At 47.3% G+C, this 20,083-nt stretch overlaps 1 protein-coding gene across 1 annotated transcript in view; it reads right to left on the reverse strand.

Moving 5' to 3' along the window:
• PIAS4 (protein inhibitor of activated STAT 4) overlaps positions 1-17,848 on the reverse strand; it is a 66,760-nt gene extending 48,912 nt beyond the window's left edge. Inside the window, exon 1 of the mRNA XM_040417703.1 lies at positions 17,752-17,848. Coding sequence (XP_040273637.1) covers positions 17,752-17,778 — 27 coding nt within the window. The 5' untranslated portion in view covers positions 17,779-17,848. The remainder of the gene's footprint in view (positions 1-17,751) is intronic.
• Between the last annotated feature and the right edge of the window lie 2,235 nt (positions 17,849-20,083).

Consider the following 20,083-nt stretch of genomic DNA (forward strand, 5'->3'; position numbering starts at 1 on the left):
TAGGGCTGAGTCCTTAAGGGGTTAAGAGGCTCCTCTGTCATCCACTCGTTACCTGTATTAATGGCACCTGTTTGAACTTGTTATCAGTATAAAAGACACCTGTCCACAACCTCAGTCACACTCCAAACTTCACTATGGCCAAAACTAAAAAGACCTGTCGAAGGACACCAGAAAAAAATTGTAGATCTGCCCCAGGCTGGGAAGACTGAATCTGCAATAGACAAGCAGCTTGGTATGAAGAAATCAACTGTGGGAGCAATTAATAGAAAATGGAAGACATACAAGACCACTGATAATCTCCCTCGATCTGGGGCTCCACGCAAGATCTCACCCCGTGGGATCAAAATGATCACAAGAATGGTAAGCAAAAATCCCAGAAACACACGGGAGGACTTAGTGAATGACCTGCAGAGAGCTGGGACCAAAGTAACAAAGGCTACAATCAGTAACACACCACGCCGCCAGGGACTCAAAACCTGCAGTGCCAGACGTGTCCCCCTGCTTAAGCCAGTCCTTGTCTGGGCCAGTCTGAAGTTTGCTAGAGAGCAATTGGATGATCCAGAAGAGGATTGGGAATATGTCATATGGTCAGTTGAAACAAAAGTAGAACTTTTTGGCAAAAAGTCAACTCATCATTTTTTGGAGGAGAAAGAATGCAGAGTTGCATCCAAAGAACACCATACCTACTGTGAAGCATGGGTGGGTGGAAACATCATGCTTTGGGGCTGTTTCTCTGCAAAAGGGACCAGGACCACTGATCCGTGTAAAGGAAAGAATGAATGGTGCCATGTATCGTGAGATTTTGAGTGAAAACCTCCTTCCATCAGCAAGGGCATTGAAGATGAAAACTGTCTGGGTCTTTCAGCATGACAATGATCCCAAACACACCGGCCCGGGCAACGAAGGAGTGGCTTCGTAAGAAGCAATTCAAGGTCCTGAAGTGGCCTAGCCAGTCTCCAGATCTCAACCCCATAGAAAACCTTTGGAGGGAGTTGAAAGTTCATGTTTCCCAGCGACAGCCCCAAAACATCACTGCTCTAGAGGAGATCTACATGGAGGTATTGGGCCAAAATACCAGCAACAATGTGTGAAAACCTTGTGAAGACTTACAGAAAACATTTGACCTCTGTCATTGCCAACAAAGGGTTTATAACAAAGTATTGAGATTAACTTTTGTTATTGACCAAATACTTAGGCCTCTTTCACACTTGCGTTGTTGGGATCCGGCATGCACTTCCGTTGCCGGAGGTGCCTGCCGGATCCGTAACAACGCAAGTGTACTGAAAGCATTTGAAGACGGAACCGTCTTCCAAATGCTTTCAGTGTTACTATGGCACCCAGGACGCTATTAAAGTCCTGGTTGCCATAGTAGTAGCGGGGAGCGGGGGAGCGGTATACTTACAGTCCGTGCGGCTCCCCGGGCGCTCCAGAATGACGTCAGAGCGCCCCATGCGCATGGATGACGTGATCCATGTGATCACGTGATCCATGCGCTTGGGGCGCCCTGACGTCACTCTGGAGCGCCCGGGGAGCCGCACGGACGGTAAGTATGCTGCTCCCCTGCTCCCCGCTACACTTACCATGGCTGTCAGGACTTTAGCGTCCCGGTAGCCATGGTAACTATTCAGAAAAAGCTAAACGTCGGGTCCGGCAATGCGCCGAAACGACGTTTAGCTTAAGGCCGGATCCGGATCAATGCCTTTCAATGGGCATTGATCCCGGATCCGGCCTTGCGGCAAGTCTTCAGGATTTTTGGCCGGAGCAAAAAGCGCAGCATGCTGCGGTATTTTCTCCGGCCAAAAAACGTTCCGTACCGGAACTGAAGACATCCTGATGCATCATGAACGGATTACTCTCCATTCAGAATGCATTAGGATAATCCTGATCAGTATTCTTCCGGCATAGAGTCCCGACGACGGAACTCTATGCCGGAAGACAATAACGCAAGTGTGAAAGAGCCCTTAATTTCCACCATAATCCGCAAATAAATTCTTTAAAAAAAATCTGAGTGATTTTCAGTTTTTTTTTCTTATTATTATGTCTTATAGTTGAGGTATACCTATGATGAAAATTACAGGCCTCATCTTTTTAAGTGGGAGAACTTGCACAATTGGTGGCTGACTAAATACTTTTTTGCCCCACTGTATGACAAAATGAAGTCTAAAGAAATGCGTAACCTACACACAGTGAAACATGGTGGAGGATCCATAATGTGAGACTGCTTTACTGCCTCTTGTACTGGAGGCCTAGAATACGTTGAAGTTTGAGTTTAGCTATAATTAAAGCAGATTAAGCCATCAGAGCAGTTCCATGACAAAGTCAGTGTAAAACAAGAAATCCTGCTCATCTGCAAAAGTGAAATCTATAGAAAAAATAAATAAATTGGATTACACTTATCGGTAATCGTTTTTCTTTAAACCTATGACAGCACCCCTGGAGAGACTCCCTCCTCCTCTGGACAGGAAATAGGAACCAGAACGCCTTTAAAAAAAAAAAAAAAGGGGGTCCCTCCCCTCCACCTCAGTCCTTTCTCAAGAACTAAAACACATCATCTTAACTTATTTTCCGTAAACACTCCCCCTGCCCGCCCCTCTTGATTGATGTCACGGTTCGCAGCATCGGTCACTTCTGTATTCGGCGCAGTGAGTTAATGATGCGCTCCTGGTGCCAGATTCCTCACTGCGCCGACTACGTCACAGTGAGGAAGCCGGCACCAGGAGAGCGGCCTTCGCTCACTGCGCCGAATACAGAAGTGAACGGCGCAGGATTTCGTGAATGATGCTGCGAACCGTGACATCAAGAGGAGCGGGGCAGGCAGAACAGGGGACCTGGGCGAGATAAAGGGCGAGTAGACGGAGCCTATAGGGGCCGATTTTACACCTACATAGCACTTAGAGGTGCATTAGCATATTATAAGAGTGCTTATTTTATCAGAACAGCTGCAGGGAGAAATGTAAAAAACACTGTTCTGTAGTGCTGACATTAGCGCATCGCTAATGTCAGTCAGCTACATAACAGTATTTCTGGTGGTAGAAACCATTTAAACCCTTCTTTATTAAATCTAGGATGGAAAGATCTCCTAGGGGGGTTGACTAGCGGAGGGAAAACCTTTTTTCTTGTCGGAAGCCTTTTCTAAAAAGGTAGTCAAGGACTGGGCCAAACAAAAACTCACCCCGACATGGGAAAGCGCAAAGCTTAGCCTTAGAGGTAGTGTCCCCATTCTAGCCCTTTAGCCAAATAGCCCTACGGGCAGAGTTGGATAAGGCTGAAGCCCTGGCAGAGAATCTTAAGGAATCCGCAGAGGCATCAGCCAAGAAATCTAGGGCATTGTTTATAATGGGGAAGGAGGTAAGCAACTGCTCCCTAGGAGTACCCCCTTTAATGTGGGCCTCTAACTCTCCCATCCACACCTTTAGGGACATAGCGACAGAGGTAGCAGCAATAGCAGGTTTAAAGGCTGCAGCAGAGGCCTCCCAATTTTTCTTTACGGAACCCATATCTTCAAAGGGTAGAAAATTTTTCCGGGACATTTGTGTCACAGGAGCATCCAGCTTTGGGGCCCTATCCCAGGCGGCGGCGACCTCTTCAAACTTATATTTCCGTTTAACAGAGGAAGGAACGAAAAACTTCCTATCTGGTCTCTTCCATTCCCTGGCGATTACCACCTGAATGTTCTTATGTACAAACACCTTCCTCTTTCTAGGACCTAGGCCCTCAAACAGAGTCTTGCACCAATTGCTGAGGTCTTTGTTCATCCAATCCCATAGTAGCTCTAAACGCCTTGCCTAGGGAGTTAGTGTTCTCAGTATGAAACAGCGGTTTCCCTGCGGCCTCGTCCTCAGAAGAACCGTCCGATGACAAACACTCTTCTTCCTCCAACCCAGATAGCATACCGCTGTCACTAGAGGGAATCTTTAGATGCAGCAGCAGAAGTACCGGGGCGACATTTAATCAATCCGCTAACCGACTCTCTGTCCTCATCCCCGATCATCTGCTTAAAAGGCTCGTTCACACGATTGTGTGCTGCCCGTTGCCGTATTGCGGACCGCATTTGTGGATCCGCAATACACAGGCACCATTACGTGGCCATTCCGCATGATTCATTTCAATGGGTCCACAAATCCGAAGATGTGAAACTGAACACTACGGGGTGCTTTCTGGGGTTCCGCTCTTCCACACCGCAAAAAGATAGAACTTGCTCTATCTTTTTGTGGAACGGAAGGATCGCGGACCCATTCAAGTAAATGGGTCTGCGATCCCCATGCGCCTGCCCCACAGCCTGTGCATGTGCATTGCGGACCGCGATTTGCGGTCCACAGCACGGGCTTCACACATTCGTGTGAATGAGCCCTAATACTGCTCATCAAGGATGGAGCTACTTCCTCCATTAACTTGCTGACACATCCTTAACAAAGGGTGTAGAGGGTAGCTTCTTTTTACATGTAGAGGGTAGCTTCTTTTTACAAACCTCACACCCCCTCTCTTTAGCTCTGGTGGTCTTCCTGGAAGACAGACACCTAGGCACAAACATAACCCCATAAACAATACTAAATTAAAATCTGCTGAGGAATGACCCCTCTTACCCCACCATGGTACCGATGTATCATTGGTGGTCTCAGCACGCTGAACCTGCTCCATTCCTTACACAACAAACTCAGCTGGAATGGGAAATTGCCGGCTCTTCAGTCCGCATGGCAGTGAGATGGCTGGGCATTTTGTCCTCAGCGCACGCTGCCGGCTCTCTCCCCTTCCGGTACACAGCATCGGCTTCCTCCCACCGCCGCACCCTGAAGTGCAGAGACACACACAGGCCGGCGGCCGAACATGCAAACACATCTGCAGAAGACCCAGTAGGTACAACACTCTCCCCCCCCCCCCCCCCCAGACTTGGCAGCAGCTCCCCATGGAGTCTTAAGCCGCTCGGGGTAACCCTCCTCACTTGCATAAATTGCAGGTCCCCGCAGCTCTAATAGTGTATCGGCGATCCGATTCCTTCCTACCTCTTAGGACAGGAAACAGAACTGGAGGACCCCTCTTTTAAAAAGGCGTTCTGGTTCCTGTCCAGAGGAGGAGGCGGTCTCCAGGGGTGCTGTCATAAGCGAAAGAGAAAAACTGTTGAAATGTTTTAATAAAGACCAACTGAGAAAAAAACTTTAGCCCAAAATGAGTAGAATAAGGCCCCCAAGTGTCCATAGCCATCAAAAATATTTGATAAACCAATCTTATCAGCTTTCTTATAAACTCTGCTCTGTGTTGTTCCTCTGTCATTCCTCACAAACATTTATGAAGGCACTGAGCTGTGTATGTGCCTCTGAACGGAACTTACCTCGTACACACAAGTTGAAGTATAGGAATGACCTCCTGATGAAGCCAGCTCTGTGGAGAAACGAACGTTGAGGTACTTTTCACCGAGTGGAGTTGACCAGCTTTCATCATGGGTAGGGACGTTCCGTATCTTTGCACTTTTGCTGGTTGTTTGGCCTGTAAATGGTCTTGTTTGGACCGTTATTATTTTAGCATTATAGTAGTAGTAATTTGTTGATTCGTGAATGTGCCATTCCAGCCTTTACCATTATTAAATTACTGCTGCTTTTATGCTATGGGGTACATTACTGTTTTTCTATATATACACACACACACAATATTCTTTTGATTCTATTAGTTACTATGCATTTATGCACTAGCATGGGCCAATATTACTACATACTAAAATATGGTCTCTACTGGTTTTAACACTCAACGGTGTTTCTATGTCATTAGCAATAATTTGGGGTATTTTCCAGGGCTGTGGACTCAGGCAATTTTGGGTACCTGGAGTCAGCAAAAAATGAACCGACTCCTACTAGATTTAAATTGGAATAAAAAAAAAAAAAAAAGAAAAAGCAAGTTTAAATGTCCCAATTCACAAAAAGTTATAATTAATTACCGTATTTTTCGCCCTATAAGACGCAACTAGGTTTTTGAGGAGCAAAATAAGGAAAAAATATTTTGAACTAATGGGGGCATCTGTGGGTGGCACCGTTATGGGGGCATCTGTGGGGGGCACCGTTAAGGGGGCATCTGCGGATGACACATATACAGCATCTTATCTTATGTGTCATCCACAGATCCCCCCCATAACAGTGTCCCTGTGTAGTGAATGGGGGCCGGCATCTGTTTCTGTAATGGCAGCGGGGACAGGTGCCTGCTTCATTCATAAAGCGTGCGGAGCCGGCGTGTGATGTAGTGAGCTACGCTACAAGCGCCCACCCGGCCTCCTGACTGCCAAGAAGTTAGTAGTACAGCGCTAGAGTTAAGATGATTGGAATACTTTAACAATACCCACAAGTTAGATATGATTACCGTATACTACAGCGAGCGGGGCCCGGTGTAGTAGAATACAGTGAGTGCATTGGGCCCCGCTGCCATTACATAAACAGATGCCGGCCCCCAGCCCCTCCTCCCTCTCAGCCTATTCACCGGACGGTTGCAGCATTCGTCCCATAAGACGCACTGCTATTTTTCCCCCACTTTTGCGAAATATACGGTACTTCTCTACTGTAAGAATAAAGGCCAATGCATGCAGTGCGTCACGTTACCGCAAAACAAACACGTTAAGTGACCATGAAGAAGCATGCTTTTCATATGCTTCACTATATGGCACGCAACGCACAGTTAAGGAGCGGCAATACTTATACTTTCCATTGTGTTGTGTTCCGCTGTTACATGGAACGCAACGCCCATGGTTAACCTAGCCTCTCACTGATAACTGATTAAAGAAATATGTTTTTTGCAGAACTAGAGACACTTGTATAAGTGAAGGGAATGGATAGTCAATAGTTCAAGACTGAAGCTGTAAACCATTTGAAAAACTGCTGTCATTCAGCTAAGGCTATAAAAACTTGTAAACTCAGATTGTTAGCTTAAAGAGGACCTTTCACCGATTCTTACCCTATAAACTAAGTATACATACATGTAGAGCGGCGCCCGGGGATCTCTTTGCACTTACTATTATCCCCGGGCGCCGCTCCGTTCTGCTGCTATGTCCTCCGGTATCTCCGCTCACTAAGTTATAGTAGGCGGAGTCTGCCCTAGCGCTGGCCAATCGCATTGCAGAGCTCACAGCCTGGGAGAAAATAACCTCCCAGGCTGTGAGCTCTGCGCTGCGATTGGCCAGCGCTAGGGCAGACTCCGCCTACCATAACTTAGGGACTGGTATCTCCGCCTACTATAACTTAGTGAGCGGAGATACCGGAGGGCATAGCAGGAGAACGGAGCGGCGCCCGGGGATAATAGTAAGTGCAGTGAGATCCCCGGGCGCCGCTCTACATATCTGTATAGTTAGTTCATAGGGTAAGAATCGGTGAAAGGTCCTCTTTAAACTTTAAATATGACGCCGCCCCCTGGGCACTTGCGAGTGCTCATTTGCATATGAATTCAACTTCGTTTTTCCTGCTGGTGCAAGTCTAAAGAAAAGAACAAAGGTACCGTTACAATCCTGTATAGGTGTGCTACAGAGCCATGTAAGCACTGTATATGGCCATATGGAGGCGACAGACTCCCTTTAAGGAATGTATAAAATACATTTGCATATTAACTAGGGGTGCACCGAAATTTCGGCAGCCGAAAATATCGGCCGAAAATGCACCTAATCCACTTCGGCCGATATTGTTACATATCGGCCGAAAATATGGGGTGTGGGATTTGTCACCCACCATCTGCGGGCGGGCGCCGGGCGGGCGGTTTACTTTGTCACTGCATCTTTATTTTACCTTACAATCGTGAGGCTCCAGTAACTAACAACTCTGCAGGCAGAGCGGAGGCCGGCGTAACGTCACTTACTCACGTGACGCGCCTGCTCCGCCTCCTTCATTCATAAAGTGGGCGGAGCAGGTGCGTCACGTGAGTAAGTGACGTTACGCCGCCCTCCGCTCTGCCTGCAGAGTTGTTAGTTACTGGAGCCTCACGATTGTAAGGTAAAATAAAGATGCTGTGAGCAGCAGGGCCGGGGCTGTTATGGGTAGGGGGATCGGTCTATGGAACTGCTATGGGGAGGGGGGATCTGTGCACTGCTATGGGGAGGGGGATCTGTGCACTGCTATGGGGAAAGGGATCTGTGCACTGTTATGGGGAAAGGGATCTGTGCACTGTTATGCCCATAACAGTGCACAGATCCCCCTCTCCATAACAGCGCCACCCACAGATCCCCCTCTCCATAACAGCGCCACCCACAGATCCCCCTCTCCATAACAGCGCCACCCACAGATCCCCCTCTCCATAACAGCGCCACCCACAGATCCCCCTCTCCATAACAGCGCCACCCACAGATCCCCCTCTCCATAACAGCGCCACCCACAGATCCCCCTCTCCATAACAGCGCCACCCACAGATCCCCCTCTCCATAACAGCGCCACCCACAGATCCCCCTCTCCATAACAGCGCCACCCACAGATCCCCCTCTCCATAACAGCGCCACCCACAGATCCCCCTCTCCATAACAGCGCCACCCACAGATCCCCCTCTCCATAACAGCGCCACCCACAGATCCCCCTCTCCATAACAGCGCCACCCACAGATCCCCCTCTCCATAACGGCGCCACCCACAGATCCCCCTCTCCATAACGGCGCCACCCACAGATCCCCCTCTCCATAACGGCGCCACCCACAGATCCCCCTCTCCATAACGGCGCCACCCACAGATCCCCCTCTCCATAACGGCGCCACCCACAGATCCCCCTCTCCATAACGGCGCCACCCACAGATCCCCCTCTCCATAACGGCGCCACCCACAGATCCCCCTCTCCATAACGGCGCCACCCACAGATCCCCCTCTCCATAACGGCGCCACCCACAGATCCCCCTCTCCATAACGGCGCCACCCACAGATCCCCCTCTCCATAACAGCGCCACCCACAGATCCCCCTCTCCATAACGGCGCCACCCACAGATCCCCCTCTCCATAACGGCGCCACCCACAGATCCCCCTCTCCATAACGGCGCCACCCACAGATCCCCCTCTCCATAACGGCGCCACCCACAGATCCCCCTCTCCATAACAGAGCCACCCACAGATGAATTTCATTCATGAAAAAGAATTATTAATAAAATCATTAAAAAAAAGTATTTTAAAAGTATTTGGGCAAAAAGGCAGTTTCGGTTTCGGTTTCGGTTTTCGGTCAAGGGCATCCTGAATTTTCGGTTTCGGACCAGAATTTTCATTTCGGTGCACCCCTAATATTAACTACAGAGGAGTCGGGGTCGGAAGTACCAAAAACTGAGGAGTCGGAGCATTTATCTACCGACTCCACAGCCCTGGTATTTTCCATGCTTGCTCCGTTTCTCTCACTATGCGATTTTAGTATTTATGTGATGTAGACTACAATAAAATGTATATGTTTATTATCAGTTTGATGCCTCTTTAGGCTATTTTCACACTCGTGTTTTGGCTTTCCGTTGGCAAGATCCGTCATGGGCTCTCAAAAGTGGTCCAAACAGGATCAATTTGGCCCTAATGCATTCTGAATGGAAAAGGATCCGCTCAGAATGCATCAGTTTGCCTCTGTTCAGTCTCCATTCTGCTCTGGAGGAGGACACCAAAATGCTGCCTGCAGCGTTTTGTTGTCAACTTAACGAAACTGAGCCAACCTGGCACAATAGAAAACGGATCCGTCTCCCATTGACTTTCAATGGAGTTCATGACAGATCCGTCTTGGCTATGTTACAGATAATACCAACGGATCCGTTCATGACGGATGCATGTGGTTGTATTATTGTAACGGATCCGTCCAAAATGCGAGTGTGAAAGTAGCCTTACATTATTGGGCTATTGGCATTATCTATACAGGTTTGATGGTTCTTTTGCTCGGCTCGGTATTTTTTGTGTTATAATGTGAGGTTCTTATTGGCAATAGTATAGGAATGAGGGACCAGAAAAGCGGCTATGGGAATCATTAGAAAATACTTAATCTTTGCGTATGAGGTGATCTCCATTTGGACACAGACACAGCTCGGTTCTTATCTCAGCTGTGACTTGTACATAGTATAGTGCTTCACAGTGCTGATAACGGACAGGCAAGGGAGCACAGCTAATGTAGGGGTTGTGCTCTGTATGCTGACAAAGCCCATCTTGCTGAGCGAGTAGGGTGAATTCTTTATTTAGGAATGTAACAGCGGCCATTTTAATTGTCTCCTAAACAAAATGAGCCGTTATAAAAAAGGCATTTAGGAATTTATTTAAATGTTTTTCTGTATTTTCAGTCTTTTTCCCCCCTAGAGAACTCCTTTAGGGCAGGGTTGCTCAACCTGCAGCCCTCCAGCTGTTTTAAAACTACAACTCCCATCATGCCCAGCTGTAGGCTGATAGCTGTAGTCTGTCCGGGCAAACTGGGAGTTCTAGTTATGCAACATCTGGAGGGCCGCAGGTTGGGCATCCCTGGTTTAGGGTATATGCACACGGCAGTGTAGTTTATGCAGATTTTCATGTGGTTTTCACTGCATTTCTGCACCAAAATCCACGTGTTACTTGCAGATTTTACTGCGGAATCTGATCCACTGGGAGACATCTGCACAGAATTACTTACACAAACAATTGACATGCGGCAGTCAATTCCCTCGCGGAAAATTTCAGCACCATGGCCATGACATATTGGAAAGGTCATCAACTAAGCCAGTACAGTATTTGCACTCTTGCACACGACCGTATGCCCTCCGTGACATACAGTCCGTGAGCGGCATTGATCGTGCGCACAGCATCATAGGTTACAATGATGCTGTGCACGGCGGGCCGCCCGTGGTACTCAAATCATAAGTGCGGGATAAGAGCGCCGCGGGCGGCCCAACGTGCACAGCATTATTGTAACCTATGATTCTGTGCGCAAGATCAATGCCACTTCGGGACATATGGCTCGCTCACAGACCATATGTCACGGAGGGCATACGGTCGTGTGCAAGAGGCCTCACACTTCACATTTTCTGCACGAAAATCAGTGTGTACTACACACTGTACATATACAGTGAGGAACAGAAGTATTTGAACACCCTGCGATTTTGAAAGTTCTCCCACTTAGAAATCATGGAGGGGTCTGAAATTCACATTGTAGGTGCATTCCCAGACAGAATTTTAAAAAATAAATAATTCAGGAAATCACATTGTATGATTTTTTAAGAATTTATTTAGTTGTCTTGCACTGCTGAACATAAGTATTTGAACACCTGAGAAACAAGAATTCTGGCTCTCAAAGACCCGTTACTGTGCCTTTAAAAAGTCTACCTCTACTGCACTCAATCTAACTTAGTAGCACCTGTCTGAGCTCTAAAGACCCCTGTCAACCCAACAGTCAGTCAGACGCCAACTACTACCATGGGCAAGACCAAAGAGCGGTCAAAAGGCACCAGAGACAATTGTGGACCTCCACAAGGCTGGAAAGGGCTACGGGGCAATTGCAAAGCAGCTTGGTAAAAATAGGTCAACTGTTGGAGCAATTGTTAGAAAATGGAAGAGGCCAAAGACGACTGTCAGTCTCCCTCGGACTGGGGCTCCATGCAAGAGCTTACCTCGTGTGGCATCACTGATGATAAGAAAGGTGAGGAATCAGCCCAGAACTACAAGGGAGGAGCTGGTCAATGACATGAAGAGAGCTGGGACCACAGTTTCAAAGGTCACTGTCAGTAGAACACTACACACAGTCATGGTTTCAAATCATGCATTGCACGGAAGGTTCCCCTGCTCAAGTCATCACATGTCCAGGCCCGTCTGAAGTTTGCCAATGACCATCTGGATGATCCAGAGGAGGCATGGGAGAAAGTCATGTGGTCAGATGAGACCAAAGTAGAACTTTTTGGTCTAAACTTCACTCGTCATGTTTGGAGGAAAAAGAAGGATGAGTTGCATCCCAAGAACACCATCCCTACTGTGAGGCATGGGGGTGGTAATATCATGCTTTAAGGGTGCTTTTCTGCGAAGGGGACAGGACGACTGCACTGTATTAAGGAGAGGGTGAATGGGGCCATTTATTGTGAGATTTTGAGCAACAACCTCCTTCCCTCAGTCAGAGCATTCAAGATGGGTCGTGGCTGGGTCTTCCAACATGACAACGACCCGAAGCACACAGCCAAGATAACCAAAGAGTGGCTCTGTAAGAAGCATATCAAGGTTCTTGAGTGGCCTAGCCAGTATCCAGACCTAAATCCAATAGAACATCTTTGGAGGGAGCTGAAACTCTGTGTTGCTCAGCGACAGCCCCGAAACCTGACAGATCTAGAGGGGATCTGTGTGGAGGAGTGGGCCAAAATCCCTGTTGCAGTGTGTGCAGACCTGGTCAAGAAATACAGGAAACATTTGACCTCTGTAATAGCAGACAAAGGCTTCTGTACCAAATATTAACACTGATTTTCTCAGGAGTTCAAATACTTATGTTCAGCAGTGCAAGACAAATACATTCTTTAAAAATCATACAATGTGATTTCCTGAACTTTTCTTTTAATTCTGTCTCTCAGAGTGGGAATGCACCTACAATGTAAATTTCAGACCCCTCCATGATTTCTAAGTGGGAGAACTTGCAAAATCGCAGGGTGTTCAAATACTTCTGTTCCTCACTGTATATTTGTGTGCTTTCGACATCTGTATGACCGTTCTGCCAAGAATAAAACATGTCCTAATCTTGGCTACAAAAGCAGACCATGGACCCATTTGAAGTCAGTGGGTCTGCAAACAGATGCCATGCGGACATCTGTATTTTGTGAATACGCGTTTTGCAGAATGCTAAATACATACGGCCATGTGAATGTACCCTAACCCTTTTTTTGTTTTTTACTCCTTGCATTCCTGGAGCCATAATGTAAAAGTTATCATTCACATAGCCCCAGATGCTGGAATAAAATTGTAAATGTGGTGGAAATAGGAATAAAAAGGGCAATTCTGCCGCTATGGGTTTAGTCTCAACAGTGTTCCCTATGCAGTGAAACAGACAGGGTGATCTGTAGTTTCTATTGATACCATTATGGAGTGTGTATTACATCTTGACCACTTTGTATTATTTTTTTTGGGGGGGGGGGGGGGGGGGGTGAAGCAATGAAAAAAACCTTGAACTAGCAATCTTGATCCCCCCCCCCCATTACGGCGTTCACTATACAAGATTAATACAGCTGCGGACAAGAATAGGACATGTTTTATCTTTTGCGGAGCTGTGGACCAGAAGATCAGGGCGTCACTCAGCAAATGCGGGCAGCACACTGTTTGCTGTCCGCATCCATTCCATCCCCATAGAGAATGAATGGGTCCGCACCCGTTCCGCAAAATTGCGGAATGGATGTGGACCCATTTGTGGACGTGTGAATGGAGCCTAACAGGTCAGCCAGTTTCATACGTACAAAGAGTTTCCTAATATACTTTATAAAAAAATTCTGAATGGTAATGTTTTTATAATGAGCCCCGCCCCCTCAGCCCCGCTCTGCGTGCAACCAGTTCGTTCATGGCTGTACGCGACATGGAGGAGCTTTAGAGAAAGCTCATCCATGGCTATATTCTAACTGCACATGAGCTGCTTTTCGTAATAAAAGCAGCGCATGCCCAGTCTGCCCCTGCCACTGGTGCGCTCCCTGCTCCCACTGTCTATACAACCGGCTTATTCCTGTCAGAGTTCAGAGCTGGAAGAAAAGTAAGAGCGCATCGGGGTTTAGCTATGCTGGAACAGAAAAGGGTCTTCCCAGAACTCTGCCCACAAAACTAGAAGCAAAACTATTGTCCAAAATGTCTCTTTCAGTTACTATTTTTTTTTTTTTGCTACATCAGAGACATATTGAACGTCTCTAGAGCAAAGGGAGAGAAGTGTTCTATCTCCTCACTGCACGAGACTGGCTCCATAGACGTCTATAGGTCGGTATCCATTCTGTCCTCGGCAACAAGGGGAAAGTGAACCACGTGTTCTCTCCCACCCGCCGGTCTAGAGATCTCAGATCAAAACTTTCATATTTGACATCTCAAAAGTTTTTGAAAAGCTAGTGATGCTTTAATGCTTCAGCATTCTAATGGGCCTAGCCGAACCCCTGGAAAAACAACCCCATAGCATTATCCCTTCTCCACAATACAGTCAGGTAGTCTATTAGACTGCTAGATAGAGAAGTGTGGTTGGTCACTCAACAAAACACTTTTCCATACATATACCAATCCAGCATTTAAATGCTTGGCAATTTAAATAAACTGTCACCTGGATCAACTCTATACAACCAGGCATATAGCCCGGTAGGGTTGCTGACTGATTAACCCTTTCGTTTTTCATTTTTGGAGTTTTCATATTGCGCCCCCTGCCGTCCCAGAGCCATACCCTTTTTGTTTTTCCGTTCACATAGCCGTATGGGCGCTTGTTTTTTGCGGGACACGTTGTACTTTCCAACGCCACCATTAACTATTGCATATGATGTAGTGGGAAGCAGGAAAAAAAATTCCAGATGGGGTGGGAAAAAAATGCAATTCAGCCAGAGTTCTGCCAAAATCAGTTATTTTTTCGTTGCAATATTCTGACCCCTATAAGGGTACTTTCACACTTGCGTTTTTCTTTTCCGGCATAGAGTTCCGTCACAGGGGCTCTATACCGGAAAAGAACTGATCAGTTTTATCCCCATGCATTCTGAATGGAGAGTAATCCGTTCAGTTTGCATCAGGATGTCTTCAGTTCAGTCGTTTTGACTGATCAGGCAAAAGAGAAAACCGCAGCATGTTACGGTTTTCTCTCCGGCGGAAAAAACTGAAGACTTGCCTGAACGCCGGATCCGGCATTTTTTCCCATAGGAATGAATTAGCGCCGGATCCGGCATTCAGAATACCCGAATGCCGGATCAGTCATGCGCATATCGGTAAAAATGTGAAAAAAAATGTACAAGACGGATCCGGCCTTGCAATGCATTTGTGAGACGGATCCGCACCCGGATACGTCTCACAAATGCTTTCAGTCAGCGGCAGATCGGCGGATCCGGCGGGCAGTTCCGACGACGGAACTGCCCGCCAGATCACACTGCCGCAAGTGTGAAAGTAGCCTAACTTTTCATTGATACCATCCTGGTGTGAGTATGACTTTTTGATCACTTAATTTAATATTTTGTGGGAAATGAAGAAACCAAATGCAAATCGACCATTTTGACTTTATTTCCTGTTTGCCGAAGATATTTTTATAATACGGGTGTTTTCTCGCGTGACGATAACCAGGATGTGTATTTTTTTTTTTTTTGGGGAAAGGGCATGATTTGAATTTTTAAAAACTTTATATTTTAGGACACTTTTATGGTTCCCATATGGAATTATAACAAGAAATCATTAGATTGATACTCAGACGCCAATGCATTAGCATTGGAGTCTATGAGAAATGTACTAGTTTCCTATGGGGCCCTGTTACAGAAAGGGGCTCCACAGGAAACACTGTGCAGCAGCCTCCTTTCATTTTCTATTACAGGGGCTGCTGCATACAAGCTGCAGCTCCTCCGATCGCCGCTGGCGCATACCCTTGCTTTCGGGTTTGCACAAGTTCAGATTCCGTGGTCAGGATTGACCGCGGCATCAGACGTGTTAAATGTCTGAAACCAGCATTATCGCCGGTCACAGGTGTCTGCTGTATGAAAAAGAAGGCACCCTGTTGCTATGAGCTCCTGAGCAGAGCGGGCGCCAGTATGGTGCTGGTTGGGAAGGGATTAAATGATGCTCATCTTATCTGTAGGTAGTAGCATTGTGGAGAATGTCAAACCTGTATAAATATGCTAATGAAGGAGGGCTTATGCACCGCTCCATCGACTCCCTTGGTGCTCCATACTGACACCATCCTCCCTTTTAGATCGACAGCGCCAGACCTCTGGTCTAGCGTTGAGATCTTGTGCCTGTTCACCTGCTGTCTAGAACAGCGCGTCCACACACCATCTTTAGCTTTACCCTGATGAGCAAAGGTGCAGCTTAGGGCTCTTTCACACTTGCGTTGTCCGGATCCGACGTGCACTCCATTTGCCGGAGGTGCCCGCCGGATCCGTAACACCGCAAGTGAACTGAAAGCATTTGAAGACGGATCAGTCTTCAAAATGCGTTCAGTGTTACTATGGCACCCAGGACGCTATTAAAGTCCTGGCTGCCAAAGTAGTAGTGGGGAGCAGTATACTTACAGTCCGTGCGGCTCCCGGGGCGCTCCAGAATGACGTCAGAGCGCCCCATGCGCATGGATGACGTGATCCATGCACGTGCGGCACCCTGACGTCACTCTGAAGAGCCCCGGGAGCTGCACGGACGGTAAGTATACTGCTCCCCCGCTCCCCACTACACTTTACCATGGCAACCAGGTCTTTAGCGTCCCGGCAGCCATGGTAACCATTCAGAAAAAGCTAAACGTCGGATCCGGTAATGCGCCGAAACGATGTTTAGCTTAAGGCCGGATCCGGATTAATGCCTTTCAATGGGCCTTAATTCCGGATCCGGCCTTGCGGCAAGTGTTCAGGATTTTTGACTGAAGCAAAAAGCGCAGCATGCTGCGGTATTTTCTCCGGCCAAAAAACGTTCCGGTCCTGAACTGAAGACATCCTGATGCATCCTGAACGGATTTCTCTCCATTCAGAATGCATTAGGATAAAACCGATCAGGATTCTTCCAGCATAGAGCCCCGACGACGGAACTCTATGCCGGAACACAACAACGCAAGTGTGAAAGAGCCCTTACCAAGCACAGACATTGTATAGCAAGCTGTGCCTGGAATCGTGCTCAGCCCCATTTACTTGAATGGGGTTGAGCTGCACCTAGGCCATGTGACACATTAACGTGCCATCACTGGCCAGGGAAAAACTGTGAGAAGGCCTCTTCGCTACTATCAGCGCCGCAGCCATCTCATACAGGGATCGGCAGGGGTCCTGGGGGGGTTGGGCCCCACCAGATACTGATGATCTATCAAGGATGTGTCATCCCCTTTAATGTGTTAACCCCATCTACTCTGTAGTGGTGGTTCAGTGGAATTACAGCTGTTCATCCCATTCAAGTGAACAGGAGAGGAAGCTGTGATGACACTGCACCATCACTACAGAGTGTAAGATCGCATTAACTCTGCACCAGTTCTGTTCCATTCCTTCGCTGGTTCTGCCATATGATGGAAACGAACAGTGTGCAGCCTAACGGAGCCCAACAGCTGTAAGGACAGCAAGCAGTCTCTCCGTATTTATGTAGGCCTCTAGTCCAGTTCCCAGCCCTGTAATAAGTTACTCGGCACACTGGCAGTAGTGTGAGCAATGATAGAGAATGTTCACTCGTTCCTGTGGAATATCACTTTAATTACAAAAGGATTACTTAAAATTCTATTTTCTTAAAGACAATTTAGACAAAAAAAAATAAAAAAAAGTTCAGCGCTACTTATTTTTTCTGTCATTTCATGCTACTGCTGGGACTGACATATTATACTGCCTTCAACATAGTCCAAGTGGATAATCTTTTAGCCATACAGTTTACAGCCCCAAGAAAGGCAAGCAGCCGGATATCCTCGAGCCACCCGAAATGGGTTCGTCAGATGGGCAGACTGCGAGCGAAAATTACAGAATGCGCTTTGTTATCACCTGACAGGAAATGTGAGTGACGCGGGTACTTACCCCACTGCCAGAGAAGCAGTAAGAACGGGCGCATAGCGGGGAGCCGCGTACAGAGAGCTGCGGGATAACAAATTCTTATAAACGGATTCTTGAGCAATTAAGATGACGCCGCATTATAAAACAATACCAAGAACGCATGGTTCACGATACCTCCCCCATCTTTCCCGGTCTCACCTTCGCTTCCACTAGCTCCGCCGCCATCTTGGACTCCAGCGACCTCCGCGCCGGCCGACGACGCCCCACGTGACACAATTCCGTTGTGTCAGACCTATCCCCATCCGCTCCACGCCGGGCCTGGCCTAGAGCTCTAAGCGCCTGCGCACGACGCTTCATGCTTGCTTTTCCGCCAATCACACGAGGGCGGGGTAGCACAGAGTCTTCCTACTGCCGTATTGTACGGCAAAAATGCTGCGTTGTGACGCAGTGCTTTGTAGGGAAAAACGGCGGGTTCTGACGGGTTGGTGGAGGATGGCTAATAACGGTTTTCGAGTTTAAAATCTGCTGGTCGCTCAGTTAGGCCGCCTCCCCCCCCACCTTTTTAATTTAAGTGCATGCCACTGCTGTATAATGTAGCGTGGGAGAAATGTTTTCTCTCTCTGCAGTACGCCCGTTAGAAAACCATATGTTTTAACACTGCTCCTAAGTTGGGCACACGGAGAAGGGTGGTGCTGACATGGAGTCCATGGCCTGTGGAGAGCAGGGTGGTAGAGTCCCTGAGGCAAGCATCATGCATGGCTTTATAAAAAGCAACGTATGTGAAGGTTGCAAAAGAAATCCACAAATGGCCAGGGATTTATCAGGGCTGTTCTTTAGGTCTCTGGCATAATTGCAATAACACCTTTTCCTGCTTTCAATCTTTCAAGGCCTCCTTTTATACTTTCAATACAAATTCCATTGTTTGGAAAGGTGCTGATGCAGTCAGGTAGCGCTGAGCGAAATGGAATTATGAAAGATTTCCGCCACTTTTCTGTACTGTCTACCTTTACATATGGGGCAGTGATCAGGAACAAGTGTTCTTATGAACAATGGTTTGGATGCTCTTTCGCCTTTCTAAAAAGACCTTATCTAGTGTTGAGTGAACTCATGTTTCAAGTTCGGCGTACAAGGTTCGGGTTATCTAAGGCCACTTTCACACTCGCATTTTGTGCGGATCTGTCATGGACAGATCCGTTCATATAATACAACCGTCAACATCCGTTCAGAACGGATCCGTTTGTATTATCTTTATCATAGCCAAGGCGGATCCGTCTTAAACACCACTGAAAGTCAATGGAGGACGGATCGTTTTCTGATGTGTCAGTGAAAACTGATCCGTCCCCATTGACTTACATTGTGTGCCAGGACGGATCCCTTTGGTTCAGTTTCATCAGATGGGCACCAAAATGCTGCAATCAGCGTTTTGGTGTCTGTCTCCAAAGCGGAATGGAGACTGAACTGATGCATTCTGAGTGGATCGTTTTGCATTAGAATGCAAACGGATCCGTTTTGGACCGCTTGTGAGAGGCCTGAATTGATCTCGCAAACGGAAAACCAAAACGCCAGTGTGAAAGTAGACTAAGAATTCAGTTGTGGATATGGATTATGGACCAATGGCTACGAAGAAGAGGTTACGTCGAGAGAGCAACTTGGGTGCCTGACTCTGGGAGGCTGAGCTGAGCAGTCATAGCTAAGGCCTGTTTCACACTTGTGTTGTGGCTTTCTGGTTCTGAGATTCAGCACAGGATCTAAAAAACGGGCTAATCATTGTCAATGAGGAAAAACTGATGAAAATGTATTTCGTTCCGTTTTGTAGCATTTATTGACTGGACACAAAACCGCTGCAAGCTGCAGTTTTGTGTCTGGTCTGCAAAACAGAACAAACCGGATCCCTTATTTTTGTTAGCGAAAATACTGGATCTGGCACCTATTGACTTACATTGATTTTCATACTGGATCCATTTATTTTATTTTCTTCAGTTTAGAGTTAATAGATCCGGACCCGGCCGAAACTGATGCATTAAGCCTCATTCACATGTCAGTGTTTTGGTCAGCGATTTCCATCAGTGATTGGGAGCCAAAGTCAGGATTGGAGCCTCCACAGACATAATGTATAAGGGTAAGATCTGCACCTGTTCTGTGTTTAGAGCCGCACCTGGTTTTGGCTCAAAATCACTGATGGAAAACACTGACGTGTGAATGGGGCATTAAATGGCACGGATCTATTTAATTCCTGTTTTGTAATCCTCTGCAGGATCTCAAAACCTGACTTAACAATGTAAAGGGTTAAAGGGGTTGTCTCATTACAGACAATGGGGGCATATCGCTAGGATATACCCCCATTGGATTATAGATGCGGGTCCCACCGCTGGGACCCGCACCTATATCAGGAACTTCTTCAAGGTGGTGGCTGGAGAACTCCGGTCCGGCCACCACCAAGCACTCTCTCCATAGAAGTGAATGGGAATGACTGGCCACTACTCCCATTCACTTCTATGGGCCCAACAGAAATAGCCGAGCCAGCGCTTGG

Source organism: Bufo bufo, chromosome 2, assembly GCF_905171765.1.
Source record: "Bufo bufo chromosome 2, aBufBuf1.1, whole genome shotgun sequence".
Taxonomy (NCBI): domain Eukaryota; kingdom Metazoa; phylum Chordata; class Amphibia; order Anura; family Bufonidae; genus Bufo; species Bufo bufo.